At 45.7% G+C, this 18441-nt stretch overlaps 1 protein-coding gene across 1 annotated transcript in view; it reads right to left on the reverse strand.

Moving 5' to 3' along the window:
• GRM7 (glutamate metabotropic receptor 7) overlaps positions 1-18441 on the reverse strand; it is a 554627-nt gene that overhangs the window by 331426 nt on the left and 204760 nt on the right. Inside the window, exons 3-4 of the mRNA XM_063941283.1 lie at positions 9750-9888; positions 5263-5417 (exon numbers count right to left, since the gene is read on the reverse strand). Of these exons, the coding sequence (XP_063797353.1) occupies positions 5263-5417; positions 9750-9888 (294 nt within the window). The remainder of the gene's footprint in view (positions 1-5262; positions 5418-9749; positions 9889-18441) is intronic.

Raw genomic sequence — 18441 nt, forward strand, 5'->3', positions numbered from 1 at the left:
TCCTAATAAGTGCAGGTCTCTAACACCGTGTAGAAGAGAAGGCTCTCGCACATAAGGACGTTACACTTCCAGCGCAGCCCGCTTTGCACTGACTGCAAGTGGCGTTTTACATTTTCACCTCCAACCCACCGGGAAGCAGCGGCTTACAGTAGCCCAAAGAATGACGTTAGTGGTATACCAATTCCATATGCAGAGGCTAAACAACCAGTGCCTCTATTGTGTTCTAGAACTACAAGCCTCAGCGTGCCCTGCCGCATTCTTGGGCTGTCCAGTCACGTTGGTACACAGAACAGGGCACGGTCTCCGTTGACCCCTGGTCCTAGGTATGTTTCAGCTACAATGGATTTGCCACGGAGCCCATCTGTGGGGTTTGTGAATTGTAGCCACTGGAAGGATACATGCCTTCTACTTGTACTGCATGACTCAAAACTCAAGTGTTATTGAATAAAGGAATGGATGTATGTCAGGCGCTGGTTTGGGCCTGTCGTGTACTAGATTTCCCTAAAGATCGGTCAAATCTGAGGGGGTAATTCCAAGTTGATCGCAGCAGGAAATTTTTTAGCAGTTGGGCAAAACCATGTGCACTGCAGGGGAGGCAGATATAACATTTGCAGAGAGAGTTAGATTTGGGTGGGGTGTGTTCAATCTGCAATCTAAATTGCAGTGTAAAAATAAAGCAGCCAGTATTTACCCGGCACAGAAACAAAATAACCCACCCAAACCTAACTCTCTCTGCAGATGTTATATCTGCCCCCCTGCACTGCACATGGTTTTGCCCAACTGCTAAAAAATTTCCTGCTGCGATCAACTTGGAATTACCCCCTGAGCCAGGTAGAAGTGTTACCAGATAGAAGAATGGAAATGGTACATATTTTAGGATATTCCTCAGTGTGTGGAACCACCCTCTTTAATTTTAATGGAACCACAATTACATTTCCACATTGCACTAATATTTGGGGCACCTTAACATAATTTTGATGGTTCCTCCACAGCCCTAAGCCTCCAAGCTTTGCACTCTCCTCTCTTATCTTACCGTACAGCAGAAGGCTGATAGGCCCTACACATTGGCCGATATTCCTCAAAGATATGAATGATCTTGTTCATTATTGAACGAGATAACGTTCATATCTTTGAGTGTGGAGGCACCAGCGATGAACGATGCGCGGCCCCGCGCTCGTTCATCGCTGGTGCCCCGTCGGCTGTGCATGCAGGCCAATATGGACAATGTCGTCCATATTTGCCTGCACTTCAATGGAGCCGGGTGACGGGGGGAGTGAAGAAACTTCACTCCCCCCGTCACTGCCCCCCGCCGCCGGGTAGCCCGTCGGCCGTATCCGCCGTCGGGCTGCTCGGCGGTGGATCGGCCAATGTGTAGGGCCCTTGAGACAGAAGCCTGGTGGACCCAGTCAACTGTCCATCTTATAAATAAATCAACAAGTTAGACGCATGAGGCACCAGAATTTTCCTGCATCACTGTCATAGAAGAATCACATCACTATACTGTGCTGCTGGGGACCCTGCTTCTTTTACTATAGACCTGTTAAAGAATATGTAAAAAAATTTAATAATTAAAAAAAAAAGGGAAGGACTGGGGACATGCACAGCAGCTCCTGGAGTGCTTGGCATGCCCCAAAGTTACAAAAACAGAGATGTGGCTCATAGATTCAGCATTTCCCAAGAGACCATGCACCCCTAGCCATGAAGTCACACACCCTAATTTTGGGCACCAGAATGTCCGTCTTTGTGCTTAAAGAAAGTTGTGAGGTATGAGCCCTGTCCTCGCTAACACATCACTTATCTCCTGATATACTCTGTGCTGCTGGGGACCCTGCTCCTCCCACTATATAACTCTCAGTCTGTGGCTTCCTGCTGCCGCCATTCCCCTCCTCACATCATGTCACTGCCCCTGTCACATGCAGCCCTGTCCTCACTGACACATCACTCGCCTTCTGATATACTCTGTGCTGCTGGGGACCCTGCTCCTCCCACTATATAACTCTCAGTCTGTGGCTTCCTGCTGCCTCCATTCCCCTCCTCACATCATGTCACTGCCCCTGTCACATGCAGCCCTGTCCTCACTGACACATCACACATCTCCTGATATACTCTGTGCTGCTGGGGATCCTGCTACTCCCACTATATAACTCTGTCTGTGGCTTCCTGCTGCCTCCATTCCCCCCTCACATCATGTCACTGCCCTGTCACATGCAGCACTGTCCTCACTGACACATCACTCACTTCCTGATATACTCTGTGCTGCTGGGAACCCTTCTCCTCCCACTATATAACTCTCAGTCTGTGACTTCCTGCTACCTCCATTCCCCTCCTCACATCATGTCACTGGCCCTGTAACATGCAGCCCTGTCCTCACTGACACATCACTCATCTCCTGATATACTCTGTGCTGCTGGGGACCCTGCTCCTCCCACTATATAACTCTCAGTCTGTGGCTTTCTGCTGCCTCCATTCCCCTCCTCACATCATGTCACTGCCCCTGTCACATGCAGCCCTGTCCTCACTAACACATCCCTAATTTCCTGATAAACTCTGTGCTGCTGGGGACCCTGCTCCTCCCACTATATAACTCTCAGTCTGTGGCTTCCTGCTGCCTCCATTCCCCTCCTCACATCATGTCACTGGCCCTGTCACATGCAGCCCTGTCCTCACTGACACATCACTCATCTCCTGATATACTCTGTGCTGCTGGGGACCCTGCTCCTCTCACTATATAAGTCTCAGTCTGTGGCTTCCTGCTGCCTCCATTCCCCTCCTCACATCATGTCACTGCCCCTGTCACATGCAGCCCTGTCCTCACTAACACATCCCTCATTTCCTGATAGACTCTGTGCTGCTGGGGACCCTGCTCCTCCCACTATATAACTCTCAGTCTGTGGCTTCCTGCTGCCTCCATTCCCCTCCTCACATCATGTCACTGCCCCTGTCACATGCAGCCTGTCCTTACTGACACATCACTCATCTCCTGATATACTCTGTGCTGCTGGGGACCCTGCTCCTCCCACTATATAAGTCTCAGTCTGTGGCTTCCTGCCTCCTCCATTCCCCTCCTCATATCATATCACTGCACCTGTCACATGCAGCCCTGCTCCTCACTGACACATCCCTCATCTCCTGATATACTCTGTGCTGCTGGGGACCCTGCTCCTCCCACTATATAACTCTCAGTCTGTGGCTTCCTGCCTCCTCCATTCCCCTCCTCATATCATATCACTGCACCTGTCACATGCAGCCCTGCTCCTCACTGACACATCCCTCATCTCCTGATATACTCTGTGCTGCTGGGGACCCACTCCGCCCACTATATAACTCTCAGTCTGTGGCTTCCTGCTGCCTCCATTCCCCTCCTCACATCATGTCACCGCCCCTGTCACATGCAGCCCTGTCCTCACTGACACATCACTCATCTCCTGATATACTCTGTGCTGCTGGGGACCCTGCTCCTCCCACTATATAACTCTCAGTCTGTGGCTTCCTGCTGCAGAAAGGTGTCTGATCATTGTCTTATGTACATAAATCTGCTCCTTGTTCTAGAAATGGGTATAAGATGTTCTTTGGAATTTGAGCAGCAGCTGGATAAGAATTCTCACCCGTCATCATTTGGTCCTTATCCAATATCACAGCTACTGTAGCCAAATTCCTGGGAGTTGTAGGTTTGCCAGGGAGACTGTCTCTCTGCCTGGGTCAAGGTCACGGTTATTTCACTCCATCTACTCCTCTCTATATTACCCCTGGGCACTCTCTGGATTTTGGTGGGAATATGATATTTGGGAAACGAGACACTATAGAGCGGAGATACAGAACGGAATCTGCCCGATAAAGCTCTTTCTTCCCTCAGATCTCGGAATATATTACAGAGTGTCCTTGAGTCTCCAGATGAAACTCTCGTCTTCTCGTGACACGTTGTTGTTTTGACCCGTGTCTACTCTCTTTGGACTTTGATATTTCCATCAGTCAGTTACCACCAAGAAACACCCACAAATGAGACAGTTGGAATTAATTATGAGAACAAGGGGAGGAAGGTGAATGCCCCCTACTTAATCTCTGTGCCGGCTGAGTTATTTAAATGAGAGAAAATTAATTCCAGCACACAAGTTCCAGACCATCGCGGAGATTGCAGCTGGGCGGCATAGCCGGGTCCCTGGGTTTTATAGCACCCTGTGCATTCAGATATACCGCCCCCTCAGTGTTGCGGACTTAATGAAATGAACATTGAATTTTTGCTCGGAAGCAGAGGACATCTCTACAGAAACACGCTGGTGCACCCTTATTCATAGCTCAGTGTCCCCTCATGATGCAAAGACTGCGCAACTGATGCAGAGCTCAATGGGGGTCACACTGTGCATCCCACATAGTGTATATTTGCTTGTAGGCAGAGTTATAGGCCCAATACTTGGACCTTATTCAAGTTTGTTAGCAAACCAAAACAGCACACTAACGGGCAAAACCATGTGCACTGCAGGTGGGGCAGATGTAACATGTGCAGAGAGAGTTAGATTTGGGTGGGGTGTGTTCAAACTGAAATCTAAATTGCAGTGTAAAAACAAAGCAGCCAGTATTTACCCTGCATAGAAACAATATAACCCACCCAAATCTAACTCTCTCTGCACATGTTACATCTGCCCCACCTGCAGTGCACATGGGGGGCCATTCCGAGATGATCGTAGCTGTGCTAAATTTAGCACAGCTACGATCATTCACACTGGCATGCGGGGGTACACCCAGCACAGGGCTATCCCGCCCCGTATGTGAGTGCCCCCCCCCCCCCGCAGAAGTGCAACGGCATCGCACAGCGGCGATGCCTTTGCACTTCAAGAGTAAAGAATAGCTCCCGACCGGCGCAGCTTTAGCGTGCTAGCCGGGAGCTACTCATCGCTCCCCGGCCCGCAGCAGCTGCGTGTGACGTCACGCAGCCGCTGCGGCCCGCCGCCCGTTCGGTCCGGCCACACCTGCATTGGCCGGACCGCGCCCACGAAACGGCGGCCAAATGGCGCTGTTCCGCCCAGTGACCGCCTCTGCCTGTCAGTCAGGCAGAGGCGATCGTAGTGGCCCGACGGACTTTGGCGCAGTTCTGACCCGATCGCACCGCTGCGAAAAACTGCAGCGTGCGATCGGGTCAGAATGACCCTCATGGTTTTGCCCAGTTGCTTGCCTTTTTTGGATTGCTACCAAACCCGAATAACCCCCACGGTGTCGCCCTTTGTCTCTGACATTAGTGCGCACAACCACTTCATGACACGCCCTTACCTTCGATGGTTGCGTGTTTGGGCAGGACGGTGATGGCACCCTCCGCGACGTCTTCAAGGTGACTTATAGGGCCGATCTTGGACCCCCAGCTGTCTGATCCCACCCAGATGAAGTGTCCGATTTTGTCCGCTCTCTTCACTGCAGCCAAAACCTGTCTGGGGAAGATGAACAAGCCATGTAACAGCCTCATTTATCCCAAAGGTCTCATTTAGCCAACAGTAACAGTGGATCTGTATTCTGCAAACAGCGAATTACCTGTTGTTATTTTAAAATACTCCTTTTGTCACAAAATTTACATTCAATCATTGTCACATTGTCATTGTGGCTGCCTCTAAGTAATTTCACCAGTACTGTATAGCTGTTCTGCTCCAGCGAAACGCGTCATCAGCGTGAAATGCGTTATAGTGATGGAGGTGGATAGGAATAAATTGGTGGATAAAGGAAGTGGCGTTAAATTGGTTTTGTGGCCGTTTTTATGTTGGTGATATTGGCATGTAACTTACAGTATGTGCACGGTTCTATATATGGCAGCTAGCCGTGGGCCCACTATTAAACATACGAAAGGATCCTATGATAGCCCAAAAGTTTATATGATATACTGTAACCTAACCATTAACTAAGTCAGTCTATGTTGTACTGTAGATCATCTATAAAAGATACTGACTACACAAAATAGTTTATTGTGAACTTGACAGAGTGCCCTGGTTTTACAGTTCGGCTCTTAATACCCAGGTACAAGACTGATCCCACATATTTAAAATGATGGATATTAGAATTGGTAGTTGTGTATGATAATGGACAAAAATCCCTGCGGCCATTAATCATCCAAGACATATGACATATACATATTACATACATGTACTGGAACAGATGACAGAAGGGACCTTGATTGATACATTAGTATTGAGGGTATAAGTACTATATGCCAGTGTTCTCATATAAAAACAATCAATTGATTTGGGTACAAAAAAAAACTTAAAATGAACCTTGTTTTATTGTATTACACTGTATTATAAAGAGCAGAAATGACAAATAGGGAGTTATATTTAGTAAAGCATTTCTCATTGATCTCAGTACTAATCATTGGGGCATTACAGGAATACATCTGATAAAACACTATGGGGATCATTCCGAGTTGATCGGTCAGTGCCGTTGTTCGCAGCGCAGCGATCAGGCTAAAAAATGGCATTTCTGCGGATGCGTATGTACCGCAGTGTTCAGGCGCGTCATACAGGTACAAAGCCCGTTGTTGTTTTGCACAGGTTCTAGCGAAGTTTTCAGTCGCACTGACGGCCGCAAGAAGATTGACAGGAAGGGGGCGTTTCTCGGTGTCAATTGACCATTTTCAGGGAGGGTTTGCAAAAACGCAGGCATGTCTGAAAAAACGCAGGCGCGGCTGGGCGTTCGCTGGGCGGGTGTATGACGTCAAATCCGGACACGAATAGGCTGAAGTGATCGCAAGCGCTGAGTAGGTTCAGAGCTACTCTGAAACTGCACAAACTGTTTTTGCAGATCTCACCTGCACATGCGTTCGCACTTCTGCTAAACTAAAAGACACTCCCCAGTGGGCGGTGGGATAGCGTTTGCACGGCTGCTAAAACTAGCTAGCGAGCGATCAACTCGGAATGACCCCCTATATTCTGAGGCTTAAATCTAAATGGTAATGAAGAGAATTCAGATGCGGGAAATGTTTTTAGAACGGTCACATGACACATTAAAGTCTTCCCCATTGCTGTAACAGTTGCTGAAGGTTGGGGATATTTAATAACATGTTACACCTGGATGTTCACAGATGTTTGTTAACCCAACCAATGAAATAATTCGAGTCAATTTCGAAATTGCAAGGGCATAAATGAGAGCTTCAATTTGATCGGTTGCTATAGGTAACTCCACATCTGTGAACCATGTTACTAAATCAGCCTCTTCAGGACTCCTTTCCTTATCCGAGTGTCGGTTTCAGAGATGTATGCAGCAGCTGTGCGATATATGCTAATGCGGCGTACAGGAGGCGTCATGTGTATATAGAGAGACGCAGCATCGGATCACTCTACAGTAATATCAGGCAGTTAAAATCCAAATTCCTATATGTCGGCCAGTGTGTACCCAGCATAACAATGCAAGCTTTAAGAATAACCGTACTTATGCACAGGTGACTAAATTAGCACCTCAGTTATTTTGATTTACCCATCTGTGCTCAAGTATGGATACTGTATCACAAATATGTGGACTGTTAGGACGGGATTCAAATCTTTTATTGACCCTGATCTCCCATCTAAAGTGACGGGAGATCGCGGGGCAATATTAATAAGAGACGGGTTTAGCCACGTAAAGCAGCTAAACCCGACTAAAGTCATGGTCGCGATCGCAAAAAGTCCCGTTTGTGCGTCCAAAAACAGGTATTTTTTGTGTATTTTAGCTCACCACCCCAGGGGGTGGCGAGCTGAAATGCTGATATCGCGCCCATCAGCAGTAACATTTGAATACTGCCGGAGGGCGCGATGGTGGCGGGAGCGCAGCTGCAAGATTTGAATCCCACCCTTAATATGCCTTGAGGACCAACGCTAGGAAACACCGGTACAGTACAATATACAAGAGGTACAGCATAGCATATGAGAGGTATAAAGAGGTATAGTACAATATACAAGAGGTACAGCATAGCATATGAGAGGTATAAAGAGGTATAGTACAATATACAAGAGGTACAGCATAGCATATGAGAGGTATAAAGAGGTATAGTACAATATATAAGAGGTACAGCATAGCATATGAGAGGTATAAAGAGGTACAGTACAATATACAAGAGGTACAGCATAGCATATGAGAGGTATAAAGAGGTATAGTACAATATACAAGAGGTACAGCATAGCATATGAGAGGTATAAAGAGGTATAGTACAATATACAAGAGGTACAGCATAGCATATGAGAGGTATAAAGAGGTATAGTACAATATATAAGAGGTACAGCATAGCATATGAGAGGTATAAAGAGGTACAGTACAATATACAAGAGGTACAGCATAGCATATGAGAGGTATAAAGAGGTATAGTACAATATACAAGAGGTACAGCATAGCATATGAGAGGTATAAAGAGGTATAGTACAATATACAAGAGGTACAGCATAGCATATGAGAGGTATAAAGAGGTATAGTACAATATATAAGAGGTACAGCATAGCATATGAGAGGTATAAAGAAGTATAGTACAATATATAAGAGGTACAGCATAGCATATGAGAGGTATAAAGAGGTATAGTACAATATACAAGAGGTACAGCATAGCATATGAGAGGTATAAAGAGGTATAGTACAATATATAAGAGGTACAGCATAGCATATGAGAGGTATAAAGAGGTACAGTACAATATACAAGAGGTACAGCATAGCATATGAGAGGTATAAAGAGGTATAGTACAATATATAAGAGGTACAGCATAGCATATGAGAGGTATAAAGAGGTATAGTACAATATACAAGAGGTACAGCATAGCATATGAGAGGTATAAAGAGGTATAGTACAATATACAAGAGGTACAGCATAGCATATGAGAGGTATAAAGAGGTATAGTACAATATATAAGAGGTACAGCATAGCATATGAGAGGTATAAAGAGGTATAGTACAATATATAAGAGGTACAGCATAGCATATGAGAGGTATAAAGAGGTATAGTACAATATACAAGAGGTACAGCATAGCATATGAGAGGTATAAAGAGGTATAGTACAATATATAAGAGGTACAGCATAGCATATGAGAGGTATAAAGAGGTATAGTACAATATATAAGAGGTACAGCATAGCATATGAGAGGTATAAAGAGGTATAGTACAATATATAAGAGGTATAGCATAGCATATGAGAGGTATAAAGAGGTATAGTACAATATACAAGAGGTACAGCATAGCATATGAGAGGTATAAAGAGGTATAGTACAATATACAAGAGGTACAGCATAGCATATGAGAGGTATAAAGAGGTATAGTACAATATATAAGAGGTACAGCATAGCATATGAGAGGTATAAAGAGGTATAGTACAATATATAAGAGGTACAGCATAGCATATGAGAGGTATAAAGAGGTATAGTACAATATATAAGAGGTACAGCATAGCATATGAGAGGTATAAAGAGGTATAGTACAATATATAAGAGGTATAGCATAGCATATTAGAGGTACAGTATAGTACAATATATGAGGTCACGCCTCCTTACATTAGACCACACCCCTTAAAGGAGCCAGCTCTGAGCCTATGAGAAGTGTAGTACAATATATGAGGTATAGCAGGCCACAAAGGCCGTAAACAACGTTCCTGTAAATGACACCTGGCTTACTAGTGACCCCTGTGTTGTCAGCAGATGGAATTGGTTTAATGACGGATATTTCTGTTCCTGGCAGAATGATGGAGTACGGGAATTGGGGCTTCAACAATCAGGGGGAAAAGTCACTTTGTAACATTGTCAATTCCATCCAATCTGTCCATTACCTGATATCATTGTCATCAATGGCGAAGACCACCACCGCCCGCGCCTGAGGCGTTTCCAGCAGCTGCTTGATGATCTTATCGTAATCGCTGGGCTTGCAGTCATTGGATATTCTCAGCGACTGGGCGATGCAGAGTCCTCCTGTTGGGAAGAGGCAGAGGTGGTCAGGACTATTATACAGATATAGGCTTACCATACTGTCCCTTTACATCGGGGCACTCGTGCGTTACACAGGTTCTGGGGCTGGCTGACTTCAAGCCTGCATGTCACCTGGTCTTAATCAGCCCCAGAACCTGTGTAATTCATAAGCGTCCCAGTTTAAAGGGATAGTATGGTAAGTCTGTATACATACATCCCAACATGACCCTCTCCAGGAGGGACACAATGCTCTGCTCCTGGACTTCCCTCTTAATGTATGATTGCCTGCACCTGTGCTGAAACACCTTTCTTATCAAGAAACTAGTTCAACACAGGTGAGGGCAATCCTACATTAAGACGGAAGCCCAGAAACAGAGCATTTTATCCCTCCTGGAGAGGGTCATGTTGGCGGGTATGTATATATTCATATGAAATAGAAGACAGCGCTGGAGATTACACAGGTCACTCTCATTTGAATACAGGCTTCAAAGTATGGACCCAGCATCCCACTCAAACAAGCAGAGTCTAAGGTTGGGGAAAAGCAAATAATAAAAATCAAGTGACAGGTGTAACATGTGCAGAGGGAGTTATAGTTGGGAGGGGCATGTCCTAGCTCAGATCTAAATTGCAGTGTAAGAATAAAGCTGCCCAGCATGTGTGGGCTACATGCAAAAGCAGCCAGTATTTACCCTGAATGAAAACATAATATATGTAATTACCCCCCTTGCATTGCAGCATGATGTGTTCCAGGTGCAAAGCTACTTTTTTTTTTTTTTTTGCTGAGCCCTCAAATGATCAGTTTGTAAAAAAATAAATAAAAAAAATTGTTGTTAAAATGAAACAAGACGTTGGTGCGGCTGATTCATAGTTGTTGAACCCCCCTCATTCTGCAGGAGGCTCCCTGAAGTAGCGGCAATCTCCCTGACTCCCCAAATAGACCAGCAATCTCCCTGATTGCACCTTATCCCTATTATGCAGCTGTTACATTCTTGGGGGGGGGGGGGGGGGGGGGGAATCAGATATATACATTCATATGGGATCATCAGTGCCACTTCCCTGCATATAAGACACAATGATCCCTATGACTACATGCATTGTCATATAATGTTTCTCGTGGCCACTTACAGTATATGGAACCTCTTGTTAAACACAATACACGGACAAATATCGGTCTCTTTTCTTCAACAAGTAGAACTTACTAACTTTGGGTCTTATTTACATTTGGAAGTCATTTTTATGTCACTCCTCTCAGATGTAGCAGCGCATGTCTGCGCCTATAGGGGTTACTTTCACATCTCCCTAAAATGTTTTTAAAAATAGTCAAGTATGCGCTGATTGTGTTTCCTTGTTACCATACTGAGTGTTTCTGTCTTATAAAATCGTCATACATAAAAAAATACAGAGTATACCATACCTCCCAACATCGCGGACCGGGTGTCTGGCCTGGTGAAAAGGGGGTGTGGATTAGTTGGATGATGCATCCACAAGCCACGCCTCCCGAATTAATCACTTAGGGGCATGCCCCCAGCCCCTCTGTCTTCCGTGAATAGCCGCTGTGTACATGCGCACAGTATCTATTCACCACTGCTCTGTTAGGCAGAGCAGAGTGCCAGGATCCTCCCAACTGCCCCCTCCCCCCACCTGAGGGACAATGGGGACAGCGGGACAGTCCCAAAAAAAATCGGGACAGTTGGGAGGTATAGTATACTGATAACAAGTATGATATCTGTTATCCAGGAATACATTATCCAGAAAGATCCTAAACCAAAAACACCAGACAATAACTACAGAGAGGGCACGTTGTATGAAGCCTGGCGCTCCCCTCACACACGGGTCCCAGGAGTCACTCTTGCCATGTCTCCTAGAACTAGCGGTAGACTTTTCGAATTTGGGGAATCTTCCAGATCCCAGAAAAGTGGGAAACTCTCAAGCAACCCGCCGACCTCGGACACTTCTTAGGTGATGCTGGCGTGATAATAAGTTAGTATACTGTACTTCAGACTCCCCTCACTTTCTATGGCTTTTTACAGTATTGTGTAGCGTATGGACATCATCATGTCTTCTCTGCAATGTGTCATCAAGCTCTGCTCCATCCCCAGCGTCCAATGGAAGAAAGCACCTGGGTTGGACTTTTGGGTAAATTCTTTCCCCCTTCCTCATCCTTATCGGATGAGTGTGACTTGTCCTTAACACTGTTGTGGTTAAGGGAGCACCCAAAAACGATACCTGGGACTGTCAGGGGGCATAGGCCCTTCCACGGAGCTGAAACCAAACCCCCAGGTTGGCTTGGCCATGCACTTTTTGGTTGAGCACAGCATATGCTCATGGCTGTTTGTTACCTTGGCGGCCGGTCCAGGCTGTTTGGCGATGAAGCTGGTTCCGGATGGGGCAAACTGCTCTTTTTTTTTTTAATCTCTGTTTTTTTTCTCCGTTTGCTATTTAATTGTAAAGAACACTGTGTACCAGAAGCATTTAGACCTGGCAGAACAAAAATATATGGCGGAATTTGCAAGCAATATAAAAATCTAGTTCACACTGAGAAGAGACGGAAAGTTTGCAGCCAAATACAAAACGAGGCAGATATTTCGCCGAACAGCCATTTAGAATTAAGAGGTTAGGTGGAAATTACTTTCAGAACGCATGTCGCGGTGTAAGCTCAACTGCCAACTGTCCTTCCCTGCCAGAGACCGTCCCATATGTGTAAGATTTCCTCTGGAATTGACCCTATTTGTCAGCACGGAACAACTGCACAATACAGTCCCTCTTCTTCTGGGTATTATGTGCACTTGTTACGTCTTCTTTCCCTTGGCTTTATAAGGTATTATTAATAGAAAAGCAGTATTTCAAATGCAAAAAAGTGCGCCATTAAAGTGAGGTACACACGGCGATGGTAGTGCCCCGCGGCCTGACAATATATTTTCAAGTGTTGCCATCTGTGCACAGTCAATATAGAGATGAACATGTTTGATACGACGGGGCAAGAAAAACTTTATACCTGTAATTTCCACGTTGGCAGGTGCTGTTGTCTGTGTAATGCGCAGATATATTACAGCGGCGTCCATTGCAAGCTGTAATACCTTTACATGGCGTTCACTATTCACTTCAAATATAAACTTTTATTAACTTACATTAAAATCCCCGGGGGATGATGGCGAATTTAATGCAGTTTAATTAAAGTTTATGTTTAAACGTTTATGATGTGCGGTTTCCTGTCCTGCTTCGTTTTAGGAGCCCTTAAACGGAAAGTTCTGAAAACTGCAGCCTTCCAGCTTTTTTTATGACCCCAGGTCACGGTACCTTACAAATACCGTATTACTCTGGTAATATATCTCAGAGAAAAATGCATGCAAACTGCTTGGCAGAAGACTTGTTTATTGGTGAGTTGATGATGTTATAAAGGCACGCACAACATATATGCTGAATCTCGGAGAGTTCCCCCGGCATAGTATACAAACCTCCCAGGTCCCACACACGCAGGGTCGGACTGGCCCACAGGGGTACCAGGGAAACCATCGGTAGACCCCACTGCCTAAGGGCCCACTCCTTCCTCTAGGGATCAGGTTCCAGACTGTGCACTTGTATTATACATGGTAGATATGTTGCATTACACTGCACTAAACTATTGTGTATTTCAAGCCTCTGTGGAGGCTGGCCACACCCCCTTTGTAGGCTGGCCACACCCCTATGTATGGGCCCCTATAACTGCATTCCCCAGGTGGGCCCTTCATGCCCCAGTCCAACACTTCACACACGTCTCCACCGAAGTGGGCAGAGATGCAATGACATCACTGGATCAGGGCTCCATGGTGCCCTGTGCCGGCCACACCCCAAACCCATGACATCATATGAGGAGGAGGGGCCACAGGTAGGATTAAGTTTAGAGCCACCTGGATGGTCCGGATATCTCTACACACTGCAGGATGCATGGGAATCCCATCGGCCAGATATCATACTTGCTGATTTTTTGGCTGCTCCATCCTGAGGAAACATCGATGTGAAAACCTAACGTTGAGGAAACATTGGATCCTCACCATTGCAGCTTTAAACAGTGACCATCGGAACCATTTGACTGAGGGTTCCGATAAAACATCAAATGATTCCCACCCTAAAAACCAGGCCTGGTGCCAAGTGGTGGAATCACAGTTGAGGGACACCTATTCTGGGTCTCCCCGCTATGATTCAACTACAGTAGCTCCAGCATTTGGGACCCTCTGGCCTAATGCCAAAAGCACTACGGAGGTAAACATTAATTAATAGTATAAAAAATATTTTTTTTTATAGGTGGACTACTGCTCCCAGCTAGGCTGCCAGTGTATGATGTCACGTGAAGAACCACAAGTTCCAGCGTGCATGGGCATCAAGGACCTGCTTAACTTTGTAAACTTAACGCAGTCTTATGGGAAATGTTCTCTTTGCAGGGAAAAATAATCCTAGACAACAGTACTAATCCCTGGTGGGGATCACAATCACTAGTCAGCGGTCACATGTGGACAGGGCCGTAGAGAGCCACGCCAGCCCCGGTAAAGGGGTAGGCAGGGGTGACTTATTAAGTGGGCGTGACTATGCCACATAGCTAGAAGAGCAGGGACGGCGTGGGGGAAGGCACCGCTTTCTACTTTTCTTGATCTGGAAGAGGGTGCCCTCATGGAATGAGACAAGGGAGGTACAGTAGTTGGCGTTGCAGAAAATGTCAAAAACTGGAATGTCAACATGGATGTTATCTTGACATTTAATGCCGGCATAGTTATAATGTTGACATTGTGCATGTCAACAGTTAGCATATTGACATGTTTCTACTGTTGTAGCCCTAAGCCTACCCTAACCCTAAACCTAACCCTTTAATATCAACATTGTGACCAACAATCACAATATCAAAATAATGGCCGTGTCGACATAATGACCATGTCAACACTGTGAATGTTGAAATGTTCACTGTGATACCGGAGAAAGGACAGAGGGTTCTATTTACTAAGCCTTGTATGGAGATAAAGTGGATGGTGATAAAGTACCAGCCAATCAGCTCCCAACTGTCATGTTACAGGCTGGGTTTGAAAAATGACAGTTGAGGCCCCAACAATCAGCAGGATATCTGAAACCATTTTGGCGTTTCTGAACGATCGGAACGACACATGGTTTAAAAAGTGCCGTGTGAACGGACGATAATGATGGGCGCGCCCGCGGGTTCTAAGTTGTCTCCCCAGATCTTTTGAACATGCAGAAAGATCTGAGGAGGTGGACAACAATGCCATGCCATGTCACGCCACCCCCACGCTCTGTCGCTCGCCGCTGCCAGCATCGGCAAGTGTGTGTTCACCCCGCCAGGTCCCGTTGTTCGTGAAGTGTCATTTGAGGACACATCGTGCTGCGTGTAGGGGCCTTTAGGACCTAGCTGGCTGGTACTTTAGTTCCGTCCACTTTATCTCCACCCAAGGCTTAGTAAATAGACCCCAGAGTTCTGCAGAGAAGCTGATTGGCTTCCCATGTAGCCTCTCGGTGATCTCTACATAACGGACCTTTGTAGCAGCTAATTTACTTTTACATTTTAGAAAACGAAACATATTTGAGTCCATTTGAAAGCTGCACAAATACATGTAGTGTGTTAATATTTCCAATTACTTTAAATTAATGACCAAATGATGGTACAGAGCCAGTCAGTGGTTCTCGCAGTCCCTGGCTTCCATCTACAATCCCATTGTCTGCCCCAGCCTCAGCGCTTGCCTGACGCACCTCATTATAGTCCCAATCTAATCATTCGCTGCTACATTAATTCACTAGCTGGATCTGCATAGTTGCTTCTCCCGTCCGGCCTAATTGGATTATTAATTAAGTGAAATAGAGACCAATTATTTTTTTCACTTATTTGGCTGAATAAAATCCTCTTGACGAGAATTTTCGGCCTTTTTTTTTTTTTTTAGTTTGCATCAAGTGAAAGTTGTAAAAGCCGATCTACGTTTAATTAGAATAACTTGTGTCTACTGAATTCATCAGAGTAATGTGTTCCGTTCACATCGTATTAGTAGTACTACATTACTGTATGTTGGCCCTCATTCCGAGTTGATCGGTCGCAAGGCGATTTTAGCAGAGTTACACACGCTAAGCCGCCGCCTACTGGGAGTGAATCTTAGCTTCATAAAATTGCGACCGATGTATTCGCAATATTGCGATTACTAACTACTTAGCAGTTTCAGAGTAGCTCCAGACTTACTCTGCCTGTGCGATCATTTCAGTGCTTGTCGTTCCTGGTTGACGTCACAAACACACCCAGCGTTCGCCCAGGCACTCCCACCGTTTCCCCGGCCACTCCTGCGTTTTTTCCGGAAACGGTAGCGTTTTCAGCCACACGCCCCTGAAACGCCGTGTTTCCGCCCAGTAACACCCATTTCCTGTCAATCACATTACGTTCGCCGGAGCGAAGAAAAAGCCGTGAGTAAAAATACTTTCTTCATAGTAAAGTTACTTGGCGCAGTCGCAGTGCGAACATTGCGCATGCGTACTAAGCGGATTTTCACTGCGATGCGATGAAAAATACCGAGCGAACAACTCGGAATGAGGGCCGTTATTCTCAGGCTGAACCGTTTCTGTGTGACGTCCCCTACTCAGTGTTCCCTCAGGTCACACACCCAGCTGTAGCGCAGTTCTCAGTGAGTTTTTTGCCATCGCTTGCTTCAGTTGGAGTCTTGGATGAGGGAAGCGCACCCCAGCACCCCCTGCGCAAAACGTTTAAGAGACGGGACACACAAACCATTATACTTGAATTTAGCCAGCCACAGAGACTGTGTAAACCAGAGGTTCTCAAACTCGGTCCTCGGGGGCCCACACAGTGCATGTTTTGCAGGTCTCCTCACAGAATCGCAAGTGAAATAATTAGCTCCACCTGTGGACCTTTTAAAATGTCAGTGAGTAATTAATAGAGATGAGCGGGTTCGGTTTCTCTGAAACCGAACCCGCACGAACTTCATGTTTTTTTCACGGGTCCGAGCAGACTCGGATCCTCCCGCCTTGCTCGGTTAACCCGAGCGCGCCCGAACGTCATCATGACGCTGTCGGATTCTCGCGAGACTCGGATTCTATATAAGGAGCCGCGCGTCGCCGCCATTTTCACACGTGCATTGAGATTGATAGGGAGAGGACGTGGCTGGCGTCCTCTCCATTAGAAATTAGATTAGAAGAGAGAGAGAGATTGTGCAGAGTCAGACAGAGTTTACCACAGTGACCAGTGCAGTTGTTGTTAGTTAACTTTTATTTATTTTAATATATATCCGTTCTCTGCTATATCCGTTCTCTGCCTGAAAAAAAACGATACACAGCAGCAGCCAGTCACACAGTGTGACTCAGTCTGTGTGCACTCAGCTCAGCCCAGTGTGCTGCACATCAATGTATAAAAGGCAAAGCTTATAATAATTGTGGGGGAGACTGGGGAGCACTGCAGGTTGTTATAGCAGGAGCCCCCAGGAGTACATAATATTATATTAATTTAAAATTAAACAGTGCACACTTTTGCTGCAGGAGTGCCACTGCCAGTGTGACTAGTGGTGACCAGTGCCTGACCACCAGTATAGTAGTATATTCATTGTTGTATGTATTGTATACTATCTCTTTATCAACCAGTCTATATTAGCAGCAGACACAGTACAGTGCGGTAGTTCACGGCTGTGGCTACCTCTGTGTCGGCAGTCGGAACTCGGCAGGCAGTCCGTCCATCCATAATTGTATTACAATATATACCACCTAACCGTGGTATTTTTTTTTCTTTCTTTATACCGTCATAGTGTCATACTAGTTGTTACGAGTATACTACTATCTCTTTATCAACCAGTGTACAGTGCGGTAGTTCACGGCTGTGGCTACCTCTGTGTCGGCAGTCGGCAGGCAGTCCGTCCATCCATAATTGTATTATTATTATAATATATACCACCTAACCGTGGTTTTTTTTCCATTCTTTATACCGTCGTCATAGTGTCATACTAGTTGTTACGAGTATACTACTATCTCTTTATCAACCAGTGTACAGTGCGGTAGTTCACGGCTGTGGCTACCTCTGTGTCGGCAGTCGGCAGGCAGTCCGTCCATCCATAATTGTATTATTATTATAATATATACCACCTAACCGTGGTTTTTTTTCCATTCTTTATACCGTCGTCATAGTGTCATACTAGTTGTTACGAGTATACTACTATCTCTTTATCAACCAGTGTACAGTGCGGTAGTTCACGGCTGTGGCTACCTCTGTGTCGGCAGTCGGCAGGCAGTCCGTCCATCCATAATTGTATTATTATTATAATATATACCACCTAACCGTGGTTTTTTTTCCATTCTTTATACCGTCGTCATAGTGTCATACTAGTTGTTACGAGTATACTACTATCTCTTTATCAACCAGTGTACAGTGCGGTAGTTCACGGCTGTGGCTACCTCTGTGTCGGCAGTCGGCAGGCAGTCCGTCCATCCATAATTGTATTATTATTATAATATATACCACCTAACCGTGGTTTTTTTTCCATTCTTTATACCGTCGTCATAGTGTCATACTAGTTGTTACGAGTATACTACTATCTC

Source organism: Pseudophryne corroboree, chromosome 9 (assembly GCF_028390025.1).
Source record: "Pseudophryne corroboree isolate aPseCor3 chromosome 9, aPseCor3.hap2, whole genome shotgun sequence".
Classification (NCBI taxonomy): Eukaryota; Metazoa; Chordata; class Amphibia; order Anura; family Myobatrachidae; genus Pseudophryne; species Pseudophryne corroboree.